This window comes from Leguminivora glycinivorella, chromosome 17 (genome assembly GCF_023078275.1).
Source record: "Leguminivora glycinivorella isolate SPB_JAAS2020 chromosome 17, LegGlyc_1.1, whole genome shotgun sequence".
Classification (NCBI taxonomy): domain Eukaryota; kingdom Metazoa; phylum Arthropoda; class Insecta; order Lepidoptera; family Tortricidae; genus Leguminivora; species Leguminivora glycinivorella.
This window is the reverse complement of record NC_062987.1, coordinates 18,788,493-18,801,950: the sequence shown is the minus strand read 5'-3', so window position 1 is coordinate 18,801,950 and position 13,458 is coordinate 18,788,493. Positions and strand designations below refer to the sequence as shown.

General features: G+C 37.0%; 1 protein-coding gene across 4 annotated transcripts in view; it reads left to right on the top strand.

Annotated features, from left to right (window-relative positions):
• The window catches only part of LOC125235523 (SLIT-ROBO Rho GTPase-activating protein 3-like), a 135,867-nt gene extending 122,529 nt beyond the window's left edge, over nt 1-13,338 (top strand). For 3 of the 4 annotated variants that reach the window (XM_048142100.1, XM_048142102.1, XM_048142101.1), the window contains exons 14-18: nt 1,181-1,247; nt 1,600-1,642; nt 8,218-8,270; nt 8,948-9,085; nt 9,335-13,338. In XM_048142100.1, coding sequence (XP_047998057.1) covers nt 1,181-1,247; nt 1,600-1,642; nt 8,218-8,270; nt 8,948-9,085; nt 9,335-9,608 — 575 coding nt within the window. In that variant the 3' untranslated portion in view covers nt 9,609-13,338. The remainder of the gene's footprint in view (nt 1-1,180; nt 1,248-1,599; nt 1,643-8,217; nt 8,271-8,947; nt 9,086-9,334) is intronic. The other variant, XR_007178099.1, reaches the window with a different exon arrangement.
• The last annotated feature ends 120 nt before the right edge of the window (nt 13,339-13,458 follow it).

Genomic DNA, 13,458 nt, shown 5'->3' with positions numbered 1-13,458 from the left:
CGTACCACCTAAACGTCATTACGACATGACGTTTATGTCATGTCAAATTCATTCATTCATTACTGCTTAGCAAGATTTCAAAAATGAATTACTCTTAATTAATAACACTTTTTAACAAGATGATTATTCTATACGATTCGTATCATCAGATACTACACCGTGTTTTTTTTTGTTTTTTGTTAAATTCGACACGTAGCTAGGTTCATTATCAGGAACCAGACCACCCTGTATATCACTTTTAGAGTTAAATTCCCAAAAAAACTTTTTTCATCATTTTCATACATAATAAATGAATTTATTAGTGTGAGAGACCCTTAAGAATAACATTCAAGTTAGTGTCAAGTAATTGGCGGCACATGTCAAAACAAATAACATTAGGAATTGGTAAAGGTTGTCACACACGTGTTCAGTAATTCAGTAATTAACTTTATATTTTTAATAACTCGATAACCGTAAGAGTTAAGACGCTAGTTTCTTAGAGAAATTAATTGTATTTTATCTAAAGAACCTTCCCTTAAAGTTAAATATTCGCCCGTATGGAATCCACACGCTGTATATTAAGATAAATATCTTCGTGTTTATTTACAAGTAGCATGTTTTTTTGACTGTGTGTATGTGTCCGCTCGTTTTTTGATCCGACAGTTGAGACCATATTTCATTATTTCTTGTCGTATAATTGTAATTGTCATACTTTCAAACAAAAAAAAAATCCTAAATGCATACTTGTTCGGCATGAACACCTGAAATCAATAAATGCATTATGTCATTTTTCTATTTTGATCCTCTTCTGTTATAATAGGCTAGTTTTCTACTAGTCAAATCAGCTTCTTTTTAAGAACTGTCAAAACGATTTGCTAATATGGAATTATTATGAAATACTGAGAAGTGACGTCTTTGCCTTTGACTTATTAAATAGAAATTATGTTTAAGTATAACTACTGTCCATATTTTTCTTCTAATTATGTGGTACTTAATTTCGTGCACTGCATACAATATTTTATTTCAAGTGTAAGAAACTAGCCTATTTTAAACAAATGATTGGACACATCAAATGTAATATCCTATTGTATTATAATATGTATATAAAGTAATTCCATATTAGCAAATCGTTTTGACAGTTCTTTAAAAGAAGCTGATTTGACTAGTAGGAAACTAGCCTATTGTGTATTTTTTTCGACAGATGAAATAAGTGACGACGGTGAAAATGGCGAATGGAGAGAACGCGACAGAGACTCGATAGAAAGGAGGTAAGACATTTTTTGAACGACACAAAACTAATTTGAACGACTTGCTGATATGGAATTTATATGAAATCGAATTGAGTGACGTCACGGTCAACTGAGTTACTTTATATATTTCTACCTGACTTATTAAATAGAAATTGTATTTAAAAATATTCAGTCGAATTGAGAACCTCCTCCTTTTTTTGAAGTCGGTTAAAAATAACTTCTGTCCATGTTTTTCTTATAATTGTCTGATGCTTTATTTCGTGCATGGTATAAAATATTTTATTTTAACTACAGTCAAGTTCCCTATTGCAAGAAGAATTCACGCGAGCTTCTGTTGTTTCAAGTGTTCATAGATTTGTGTTTGTTTCAGATCGGAAAGCCTGCCGCGTCGACAATCAGTGCCGGCCCCACAGGTACCCCTCGAAACGGCTGTTTAGATCTGATATTTATCAATACAAAGACAATAACGAGAATTAGGCCAAACAATATTTCTGAAAACCTTATTATTAATTATTTCACAACAGTGACAATGTCGCCTGACAGTGATACTTCGCTGTTCATTGCCTGTTTCATCCTCCTTGCGCTATCCGGCATTTGCCACGGCTCATGGGAGCCTGGGGTCCGCTTTGACAACTAATCCCAAGATTTGGCGGAGGCTGTAGTTTTACGAAAGCGATTGCCATCTGACCTTCCAACCCGAAGGGTAACTAGACCTTATTGGAATTAGTCCGGTTTCCTCACGGTGTTTTCCTTCACCGAAAAGCGACTGGCAAATATCAAATGACATTTCGCACATAAGTTCCGAAAAACTCATTGGTACGAGCCGGGGTTCGAACCCGCGACCTCCGGATCGAAAGTCGCACGCTCTTATCGCTAGGCCACCAGCGCTTCATTGCTTGTTTAACAAGGCAATATTGACGCTGGGTAATAATGTTACGAGTACTTTATCAAACGAAATAGGCACAGAATTGTCAGTGTCAAGTGTCAATATGTCACTATGGTGAAATATTCCACTGTGGGCGGTGAATTGATCGTTAAAAAAACACAAATAATTATCTAATGTTGAGAATTTATTCCGTCAATTTTGGATGCATCTGATGGTATCCCAGTTTGGCCTGGTTTGCGCTCTGATACTGATATTAAACACATTAGTAAACAAAATAATATGAACTAAATTAAAATCTACTATTGGTTGTTATCAATAGAAAATCTTAAGTTCATGTACACGGACCTGCAATAATATGTTACTGTTCGGAAGCCGCAAAATTGTGACTCCCTCTTATGGCTATACTGTACCAATAAGATGGAGTGAAATATTTTTGCAGCTCTCACTGTGTAACATAATATTGGAGATGACTGTACGTAGATTTATTATACGGGTCCTGGTCCAAATCTTGACGTCAAGATTTTTTTTTAGATTCCTCACATCATGGGCTATCAGAATATTACCCATGTATTAATAATTCAAAAATTAAAACTCGAAAACTACAAAAATCGGCCAATATACATTTGGTATATTCTAATAGCCCGTGATGTGAGGAATCTAATAAAAAATTTTTGACGTCAATGATTTGGACCACCTAAATATGTCTTAGCCTAAAACTGCCAGTAGTATAAACATTAGGTTAGGTTTTATATTTTATTTGTTGTAGTTATTTTAAGAACAAATAGGAAATTCATTCATTCGAACTATTTCTTTAACTTGCTTGTGATTATTGAGATTTGCTTTGCATTTACAGTATTATACGAATCATTACTTATGTCATTATTATAATCATTATGTCTGTGCTGTTATGTTTTATGTTGGTGTCAGTTATAACTGTCATATTTTACGGAAGATCTATGTTATAATTAGATAGCAACAAGCATTATAAATGATGTAATATCTTGGCAAATCTATTGGTTTACTTGTCTCGTAAAAAATGGTTGCATAAAACGAATAAATAGATCTCGAAACAAACGTTTTATACACTTTGGTAGTTGTAGTTATTTTTACATTTAATATAATTATCTTACAAAAGTTAAATGTGGGTATTTTATGATATTGAGTATCTATATACTTAAGATTGTGTCTAAAGTGAGTGCAATGTAGATATAGGGATTATCTTCCGCAAAATGTGACTATATTAAGCTTAATGCATGTATGTAGTGTAACAGTGTGGTAAAATAAGGGATTATATGTTCTTGTTATGTATTTAGTTTATTTTGTGAATGATTCGACCAATAAGATACAGTCACCTGCAACAATATGTCACCACGAAGGCTCCAAAAATGACTGACACGATGTTAAAGACTGTATCGTTAAGTATGAAGACAACTTTGAGTAGCCGTATTTATTTGCTATTATATTTTTTTCTTATAACAAGCTATGGGCTTAATAAGGCACATAATAAGGTACACATTTTGTCCTAGAAGCTCGACGTAAAGCATATGGTTTAGACAGTATTGACTTAATCCTCCCGAGTACCAATTACGATTCCGGACAAATGCTACTAGAAAATTCAAAAAGTGCGTAAAAGACGATACGATTGCGAAAAAAAATTGTATGGTGCGAACCTCAACGGCACATGATCCACAAAGCAGAATATCTGGACATAGTCTAGCCACTGTTATTAAAAAAAAATATAGTTCAGGATCTGTGTATGGCGGCCATTTAGAGAATGTGGCATGGTGCTTACTCTAACTCCGACTTTGATGTCGAATTTGACTATCATACATTGTTTATATCGATCTGGTTTAAGCACTGTTCAAACACCATGAATGTCAATTAGACTTTGGCCTATGGCTAATTTTTTTATCTGTTTCTCTCATCCTGCTAGCATCAAAAATTTACGGCAATCCGGAACGTTGCTCAAAATTGCGTTTTTTTTAATTATATAAATTCGCCGCATTTATTCTACAAGTACCCAATTGGAAAAACCATGAAGAGGACTCTTAAAGAATATATTTTGGCAGCATATTAACCTTTGTTTGTTGAAATCGTACAAAGAGTCATTGAAATATTCTCAAATTAAGCCAGGGGTTGTCCGAAATTTATTTGCTAGACCTTAATGAAAGTACCATAAAGTCCCTAAAATAAAAAAAATATCAGACCTTCTTATATCAAATAGTACTTACCAATACCTTAAGATCATACTCTCGGAACATAATAATACAAAATTATGCACATGTCAACATTTAGACGAGGTTTGTTTTGTCCTTATACTTAACGATACAGTCCTTATTTGTGTTGCCATGCATTGTCACATTTTTGCTGCCTTTTGACAGTTTATTGTAGGTGACTGTACATGTTGTATCTAAAGTATAATGCCATTGACGGATTTTATTTACATTTCAAAGATGGATTAGATTATAGATCACTTCTCATAAATCATAAAGGCTTGTTTATAAGGTGCTCGAAGTCGTATGCGAGTTCTCGCATCGCAACGTGTAAATGGGCCCTTGTTCTTTAAAGCTTCGATTATAATTATTTAAACAATTCACCATCATAAGTTCATATCATATTTTCTTTAAATTTATAATTTTAAATAGTGTCATCATCATAATTATTCAATCACAGGGTGGTTGGACTATTACTAAAAATATCATCAAAGCATTTTTGTTATATTTGTTTTGCTATTTTATTGGTTTGGTTGTGATGTGTGCGTTGTGTAACAAATATGAAAAGGTATTTAAAAGATACTGGAATCGAATTAAAGGAATGGAAGTGTTACTATTACGTATTTGGTTCAATTTTAGAATTATTCACTTACTCGCATATTTAACACAAGAAGTTAAGTATAAGTAACTACTTTTACTTCTCGTGAAATAAATTATAACTAACTTAACTTTTAGATTAAAAAATACAATATGTTCACTCATGAGTGAGTACATACATCCTGTTTTTATTGAATTCCGTTAACTTTAAGGGAAAGTTCTTTAAAATACAATTAATTTCTCTAAGAAACTAGCGTCTTAACTCTTACGCGCGGTTATCTAGTGAACTGATCACGTGTGTGACAGCCTTTATTCCTAATGTTATTTGTTCTGACATATGCCGTCAATCACTTGACACTAACTTGAATGTTTTTCTTAAGGGTCTCTCACACTAATAAATTCAATTATTATGTATGAAAATGATGAAAAAAATATTTTTGCTAATTTAACTAAAAGTGATATACAGGGTGGTTCCTAATAACGAACCTAGCTATGTTTAGCCTAGTTTAACGGAAAACAAACAAAAAAACACGGTGTTTAAGTATACACGTGTAGTGCATAATGCTTTGCCGCGATAATTTTATGGAAACATTCGTATTTGTCAACCTCAGTACTAATTGTACACGTTCGTACGTTTTCGTGAAAATAAAAGACTGCAAAAGTATCGACCAACATACACATATACTCATTGTTTTCATTTACTCTTTTAAAGTACCTTTTCATCAAAATAACTTTATTATACTATGTTATTGCCTATATAAGACTGAAGATAGCTTGTTACAAACATACTATGTAATGGTGCTGTTTATCCAATAAACGTATTCGTGCATGTGTGTGTTTTATTTGTCGCTTCGCATCCGCTTTTTATGTGTGTGTCTGTGCTTCGTATGGTGGTAGCTTGGTTCTTTTATTATGGCGTTCCAAAATGGTCAATGTCTTAGGATCTAACGAAACACAGGGTTTTTAGGCACTGGTCGAACCAAAAGCGGGTAAACTATGAGCTATTGGCTATAAAAATGAACAAAAAATAGTCGCTCCCGTATAAATAAAGGAAAGAGCGAGCGATTTGTAGCTTATAGCTCGGCTACGAACTATAACTCGCCCGCGCTATCATCGCGTCTCTTTTATGTACACGCAAGTACACGGGAGCGACTTTTTTTTTAATACCACGTCAGTGGCAAACAGGTATACGGCCCGCCTGATGGAAAGCGGTCACCGTAACCTATGGACGTCTGCAACTCAAGGTGTGTCACGTGCGCGTTGCCGACCCATTAGAAACTTGTACACTCCTTTTTTGAAGAACCCCATACTGTAGTTCATCGGGAATACCTCGACAGGGAGCTCATTCCACAGCCGGAGCGTCCGCGGGAGGAAATTCCTCTGAAACCGCACAGTGCGCGACCATTTAGGTTGTAAGGTGTGTGGATGAGCGCCATGTCGATGGCGAGCGGTGCGCTGATGAAAAGTGGCCGTTGGCATCATGTCAAACAGTTCTTCAGAAAACAACCCATTTACAGGCATTTTTATAGCCGATAGCTTATAGTTTACCCGCTTTTGGTGGGACCAGTGCCATAGGCTATAAAAACGAACAAAGATAGTCCCTCCCGTGTACTTGCGTGTACATAAAAGAGACGCGATAATAGCGCGGGCGAGTTATAGTTCGTTTCCGAGCAATGAACTACAAATCGCTCTCTCTCTCTCTCTCTCTCTCTCTCTCTCTCTCTCTCTCTCTCTTTTATTTAAATTTTGTTAGTTTTTATAGCTGATAGCGCATATCTACTCCTTTTGGTGGGACCAGTGCCTTGACCGAAGATTTCATTTGGCGTATGCGAATGGATTTTAATTTATTTTCGGGTAGTTTGACATGTTTTAGACAAATTAGGTTGGAGACCTAGTGGTCGTTTATTATAAATGTATTTAATCTATTTTTTTTATAATTTAGTATTTTGTCTTCCATCTCATAAATCTATTAAGTAAATCATTTCTAAACGTTGTCAACTTTAAATTTGATTCACTGTTGCCTGCGGTCGAGGCTTTTTAGGTACCTAATTATAATCACTGTGTACAGTCAATCAATCTCAATCCTAGGCAACTGTAGAACCCTTTCACAGTAAAAGTCAAACTGACTTCTATAGCAGATAAAGGACGGTGTCAATACGACAGGGTTCTAGAGTGGCCTAGGATTCCAATTGGTTGACTGTACGAAGTTACGTTTAGTGAGTGTATAGCTTGAACAGTTTTCGTGAAATTGAAATTGATAGGTAGCCTTAGTGCGTTTTCATTCAAATTATCCGAGCCGATTTGATATATTATAGGATGTCGGTCTTATATCCGATATCGGATCGGATAATGTGAAACCGCTGTGAAATGTCAATTGCACTTCCACATCTGAGTAACACGAATATAAAGGTGGCCCAAACTAAGTGCGTTTTAATATTATGCGATCCGATATCGAACGGATTTCAAAGGCCAAGAATCAATGATGGCGGCTTAAATGTATGGGATATCGGTCCTACATCCGATATCGGATCGAATAATGTGAACACACAGCACATTTTGCCTTTGCAAAGTCCGCTCAAGGATATCTCTGACTCGTCATTTTCTAATATCGATGTTCGTGGTAACGCTGTGATCATTGTTCACCGATGTATATATACCGTGTAGTCCAAATCCGAACAAAAATAAATGGTCACCTCTTAAATATTTACAGCGCAACACAAGATGTTACTAAAAAATGCAATTAAACAATTTACATACGGAATTGTCAATGTTTAAAAATTTTACGTCGAAAGTGTCGCCCCATTTATTTAAGCAGTTCATAAAAAGGAAATTCTAGCCTGTTGTCTCGAAATACTATTTGAGCAATAAGAGGAAATCTTCTGTATTTATTTTAGGCTAGTCTAGAATATTATACAATCGAACGAGTATAATAAACGGATATATCTATCTATAAAATGTTCGAAGTTGGATTATACTGGTATGAACCACACTTTCCTAAAGCCTCCGCCACACAAAGCGTTTTGATAGCGTAGCGTTAGCGGAGCGCAATGATAGCGGTGCGCCGGACGAACGCTGGCGTTCCGCTCGCAAACCGCGCGCATTCCGCTCGCTCGTTAGTTCCCGCCGGCGTCCGCTGGGCGCAACGCCAGCGTTCGTCCGGCGCACCGCTATCATTGCGCTCCGCTGATGCTCCGCTAACGCTTCGCCTACGCTCTCAAAACGCGCATGTGTGGCCGAGCTTTAATGCTGTGATGGCGAACGAGTCCTAAATGTTGTGGTGTCGCCCGCGCAGGTTCGTGAGCCGTCCCCCGCCGCCCCCGCCCCTTCCACCTCTGCACAGTGCCGGTAAGTCTCACCATAGATTAAATATAAGATACATTTTAAAAGCGACCGCCTAAGAACGTGCATACACTACACCACACATAGATGGCGCCACACAAAATTCCTTGTTGCCATCGATTATTTGTAGATTGGCGTTAAGTGTCACTTTCGAGTCATAAATCTATGTCAAAAGTGACACTTAACGCCATCTACAACTATAATCGAAAGCTACAAGACATTTTTTTGTGGCGCTATTTGTGTGTAGGTAATATTGTATGCGCGTTCTTAGGCGGTCGCATTTTAATGTATATTTAATCTATGGGCTCGCTATAATAATAAACTTGCTTTCCTGAAATGCTACAACTAAAGTCTGTCAAGCCACTGTTCACTATCTCTAACACCGCAGAATATTTGCACCATCGTCCACTTTTATCCAACTTCGATAAAGGAGCCAATTTTTAGGAACACAGCAAAATAATTAGTACTTTTCTTGTCAGGACGAAACTTCAAAGGGCCATATACATATGTACCTAATGCAAAACGTCGTACGATACATGTGCGAAGAGAAAATTCGTAACTCGTGTCGATTAAAAACATTCTATCAACACGTTCGGAATTTTGTATTTTCCGCACTTGTATCGTAATATACCATTCTGTACGCAAGTACTTACTATTAATTATTCTGTGGTAATATTCAACAGGAGGCTAGCGGAAGCAACGCCGGACCTAGTGCTGGACTTACCGGCGCGCGCGCCGACTGAGGCCAGCGCGCCGCCCGCCGACGCTGCCGAAACGTTCGCCAGCAACCGCGACACGCTTAAGAAACGGCCCTCGCACAAGTAAGTTCGTTATATCACTTGAGAGATGCTTACATTACAAATGAAGTATATGAAATATACTCGAGTGAGACTTGTACTAACGACTCCGGCATAACAGAACGAGACTCTAGTGTCAAATGAGCTACTGAACGAAAACCCACTGACAGTGACGTACACTTGAGGTACCACCATTAAAATAAACATGTACCACTTGTATCGTTATGTATCTACTATTAAAATAGTTCACGAAAACGTTACTACCTTTTCCAGACCATCATCGTCCGATAGCAGCACAATCGCTCCCGACGATCCTCCGGAGGCCGAAAAACCGGACGAGGCCGAAACACAAGCTTCAGCCTCCGCAGCCCCTGAAAGTCCAGTACCCGCACGCAACACAGCCCGCGTCGCCGCAAAATTTGCCGACCTGACACTAACCGGTGGGTCTCTCAAGCCGGCTTTGGCGGCTAAACCAGCACTATTAAGGAGGCCTACGCCACACCCGCAGCATGCTAGGCCCCACCCGCCGTCTGATGAAGCCACTTAGGGTAGAAGACGTCAAATTTGCCGACTTGACACTAACCGGAGGATCGCTTAAACCGGCTTTGGCGACTAAATTAAGGAGGCCTACGCCACATCCGCCGCCTGATGAAGCCACTTAGGGTAGAAAACGCTTTTGCTGACTTGACTCTAACCGGCGGGTCTCTCAAACCGGCTTTGGCGGAAATACCAGCGTTATTGAGGAGGCCTACGCAATCGCCGCCTGATGAATCCATTTAGGGTCCCGGGGGCTATGAAACGCATGCTCGATGCTGACGACCAACCATTGGGTAAACTAAAACGCAAACATGATTTTGAATGCGTGGATTGTGCGTGCGCCTTCGGCTGAAATGCTTTAAAACATCGGCGTTGAGAGCCTCACATGTGAAGTCACAAATTTAACTTGACAAATATAGGTTTTTAGGACTCAATTATGGTTCAAAACTGATTAAGAACTACAGTCGAAGATCAATTTTTGTCTGTTCAACTTTATCTGTTCACTTTTACGTAGTTTATGATCTTCAATGTGCATATTATTACAACAAATACTGGTTTGCATAGTCGCAAACATAACACATCTAGACCTATATTGTCTTTTTGGACTATAATAGTTCTGTTAAATTGGCAAGTCGGCAAACGCCATAGACGATTGCATCTATCGATATTATCAGCACTTTTAACGTCAATCTTTCCAATATTTACGTGGTTGCGTGAATGAAGCTTCATAATTTACAAATATTTTTATGAATTTGATCACTTAATCCTTGAAGCCCTGTTTATGCGACTATGACGGTCGCCTACATCACAATTGTCATCTGACAATTTGTCAAAATGACAATAACAACTGTGACAATTGTCAAGTTACAGAAAAAAATCCAGTGACATATCAAACGAAATGCTCAAATCTAATTGCTCATTAGAATGTTTTTGAGTATTTTTGGAGAGATGCAATCGTCGAAGATAAATTAGAGGCTTAATCGTCGACCAAAAGGTCACAATGTCGTCCGACAAACGTTCTTATGTTGCGATGTCTTACCGCTGATATTTTGCTGGATCGACAAGTATGAAAAATGCTTCTTGGCCTTCTAAGTCGTCTAGGCCAAAATTAAAAAAAAAATGTTGGATATACGTACTTCAAAGTTAATGTCACTTAAAAGGAAAGTGTTTAGAAGATCGCTGCGAAAAGGAGGATAAAAGATTAAACCTATTCATGTTATGTAGGTTTTAGTTCTACCGGGGATTTAATTTTCATTTTTTTTTCCAAAAGCACTAAACTTTAGCAAACAAGGATTGCCCTTGTCAGAATGTTTCTTCAACGAAGTTTTATAATAATTGTTGATCCAGTATTAAATCAGCGTTTTAATCATAATTATTTTTCTAGAATATATTGACATAATAATTCGACTTATACGAGTTCAGAAAGTAGTTATAAATGTATTGCTATTTTAATAATTATTGTATTGTATGGACAACGTTATTATCAATAGTTGTCAAATTTGTATGGATGGATGTATTTTTGTGTGCTCATCTCATGTACTCACTTTCTACTAGGGTAAGTTTTATTCGAACTAGCGGTCCCTGTCTGTAAGCTTGTGGTGTTTAAAATGGTCAAACATAAACGTGATGAATGAAATAATCAATCTCTCATAGTTAGAATGGCATTGAAAGTCTGTAGTTTCTATATGAACAGATTGTCCTACAAAATAGAGATCCTTTTCTTCAAATTTTTTCATCTACGCTCAGTTTGGGAACAATATTTCATAAAATCAAACAAATCTAATTCGATTTAATCGATTTTGATACAACAAAAACTGAAAGTGTATACAGTCTGACCAAAAAAAGGAGAAATTGTGGCAACATCGTAGCGTCGTCCCGTTTTCTCACACATATTGATTTGAAACGGATCACACTACAATGTTGCCAGTTTTTAATTTTTACTCGTTTTGGTCAGACTGTAGTTTATACGTCATAATCTCATAAAAATTTGACGTAAAAATAACACTTTGCTGCTATCAAAACCGTTGCTAACTTATTTTGGTCTGACTCTTACTCCAAACAGTAGAATAAATTCATAGACTCCTCAAATATCATTGTAGCCGGTTTTACTTCAATCCTATAGATATCTTAAAAAATGACCATTTTAATCACCCTGAAATCGTGATCTGAGAAATAAAACTTGTATATTTGACAATTGTTATTCACATTTGTTACTATTTTGTAAACTTGACAATTGTCATCTGACACAAAGTATTGTGGCCTGTTTCACCAGTGACATTTATCGCCCGACAGTGACACTGCGCCTGTTCAACAAGGAAGAAGAAATAAGCACAAAATTGTCAAGTGTCAATGCCACTTTGATGAAATAGGCCAATGGGCGTAATTACATGATGATGATGATGATGACATGTCGATTACCGATTGTCTTGTAGAAATATACCCTCGATATTTAGTGTCATATGACAATTGTGAATTTATAAAGACTTATTGTAGTTTTTTCTCAGATCGTGAATTAGTTATTTCTCTTTCTTATATCCAGCCTTTGGGCTAGCCGGCCGCTGCTCGTGTATGGGACATTAGGCCGTATTCAAATGGACACAATATCTATTTTATATATCATTATTTTTATACGCTTCTCGAATGCGGCAGTCGATCTAAACATTAGATAAGTTTTATTTAAATTAAGCGTTTTATGGTGTCTAGTATGGTTAGGGAGCAGTAGATTAAACGGAACAATAATATGAATTTACAATAAATAAGTAATATTGGGTAGCTCCTTTAAAAATGCATACGACATAGCGAGCTTTGATTTTTTTTCAATTGTGATGTTGCAAAATAATAATTATTATTATTCAAAAAACTTACTAGTCCGTGTAGGCTAATTCTGTTACGAATTTAAAGTGACAAATTGTTGAAAATACATAGGACCAGTTGCATCAACCACATTTGAGTCATTTGACAGACACATCATCGTCGCGCAGCAGAGGTATATGGAACTTCCCATACAATAAAATTTAACGAATGCTTTAACGGTGACAGATGGTTTGGTGCAACCGGCCCATAATCGACAAAATGTATAGTAAAAGAAGTTGAAGACACTTGTAAGTACCAGAAATGTGTGCCGAGTTAGCTTGTTCAGACTCTAGAGTGGGCCAAAGACTATCTTCTTATTAATAATCGATCAAGATCTACCTCTAATATAAAATATTTTTCAGTACAGATGGTCGTTTTTTTACGCACTAGTTCGAGAAGTGGTTCATTATATGCCAGGTCGAAACTTCGGAGGCTCATCTGTACTGAAAAATGTCGTTCGATACACGTGCGAAAAGGAAATTCGTAACTCGTGTCGATTTAAAACACTCCCTTCGGTCGTGTTTTAATTTATCGCCACTCGTTTCGAACTTCCTCTTTTTCGCACTTATCGAAATGTACTTATGCCATTAAATTTTAAGAGGCGCACAATTTAAACGCTTATAAAAACGCGTCAAATATTTAAAAGAAAAACGCATTTAAAAAAGACCGCAACGGTCATATTCTAAATTAGGCCTATAACTAACAATAATGGTCGGCTGCCTCATTTGACGCTATACGTGAGAAATGAAGTAACGAGGTGATGAGGTAGTGAGGTAATGAGGTGATGGGGTAGTGAGTTTGAGGGAGCGGCGGCCGTCCTCTGTGATATATTGTATCGAATCTGTACCTCTGTAACCTTTACACAATAAACCAGTATTACCCGCGTATTAGTGTGTTTTTGTTATATTATTTTCCTAATAGCCCTTTGTTGACCTACTTGGTATTAAGTAGAGCTCAGTATACAGTAGGTATGCAACCAAATATTTATTTACTTATTACAAATCTTG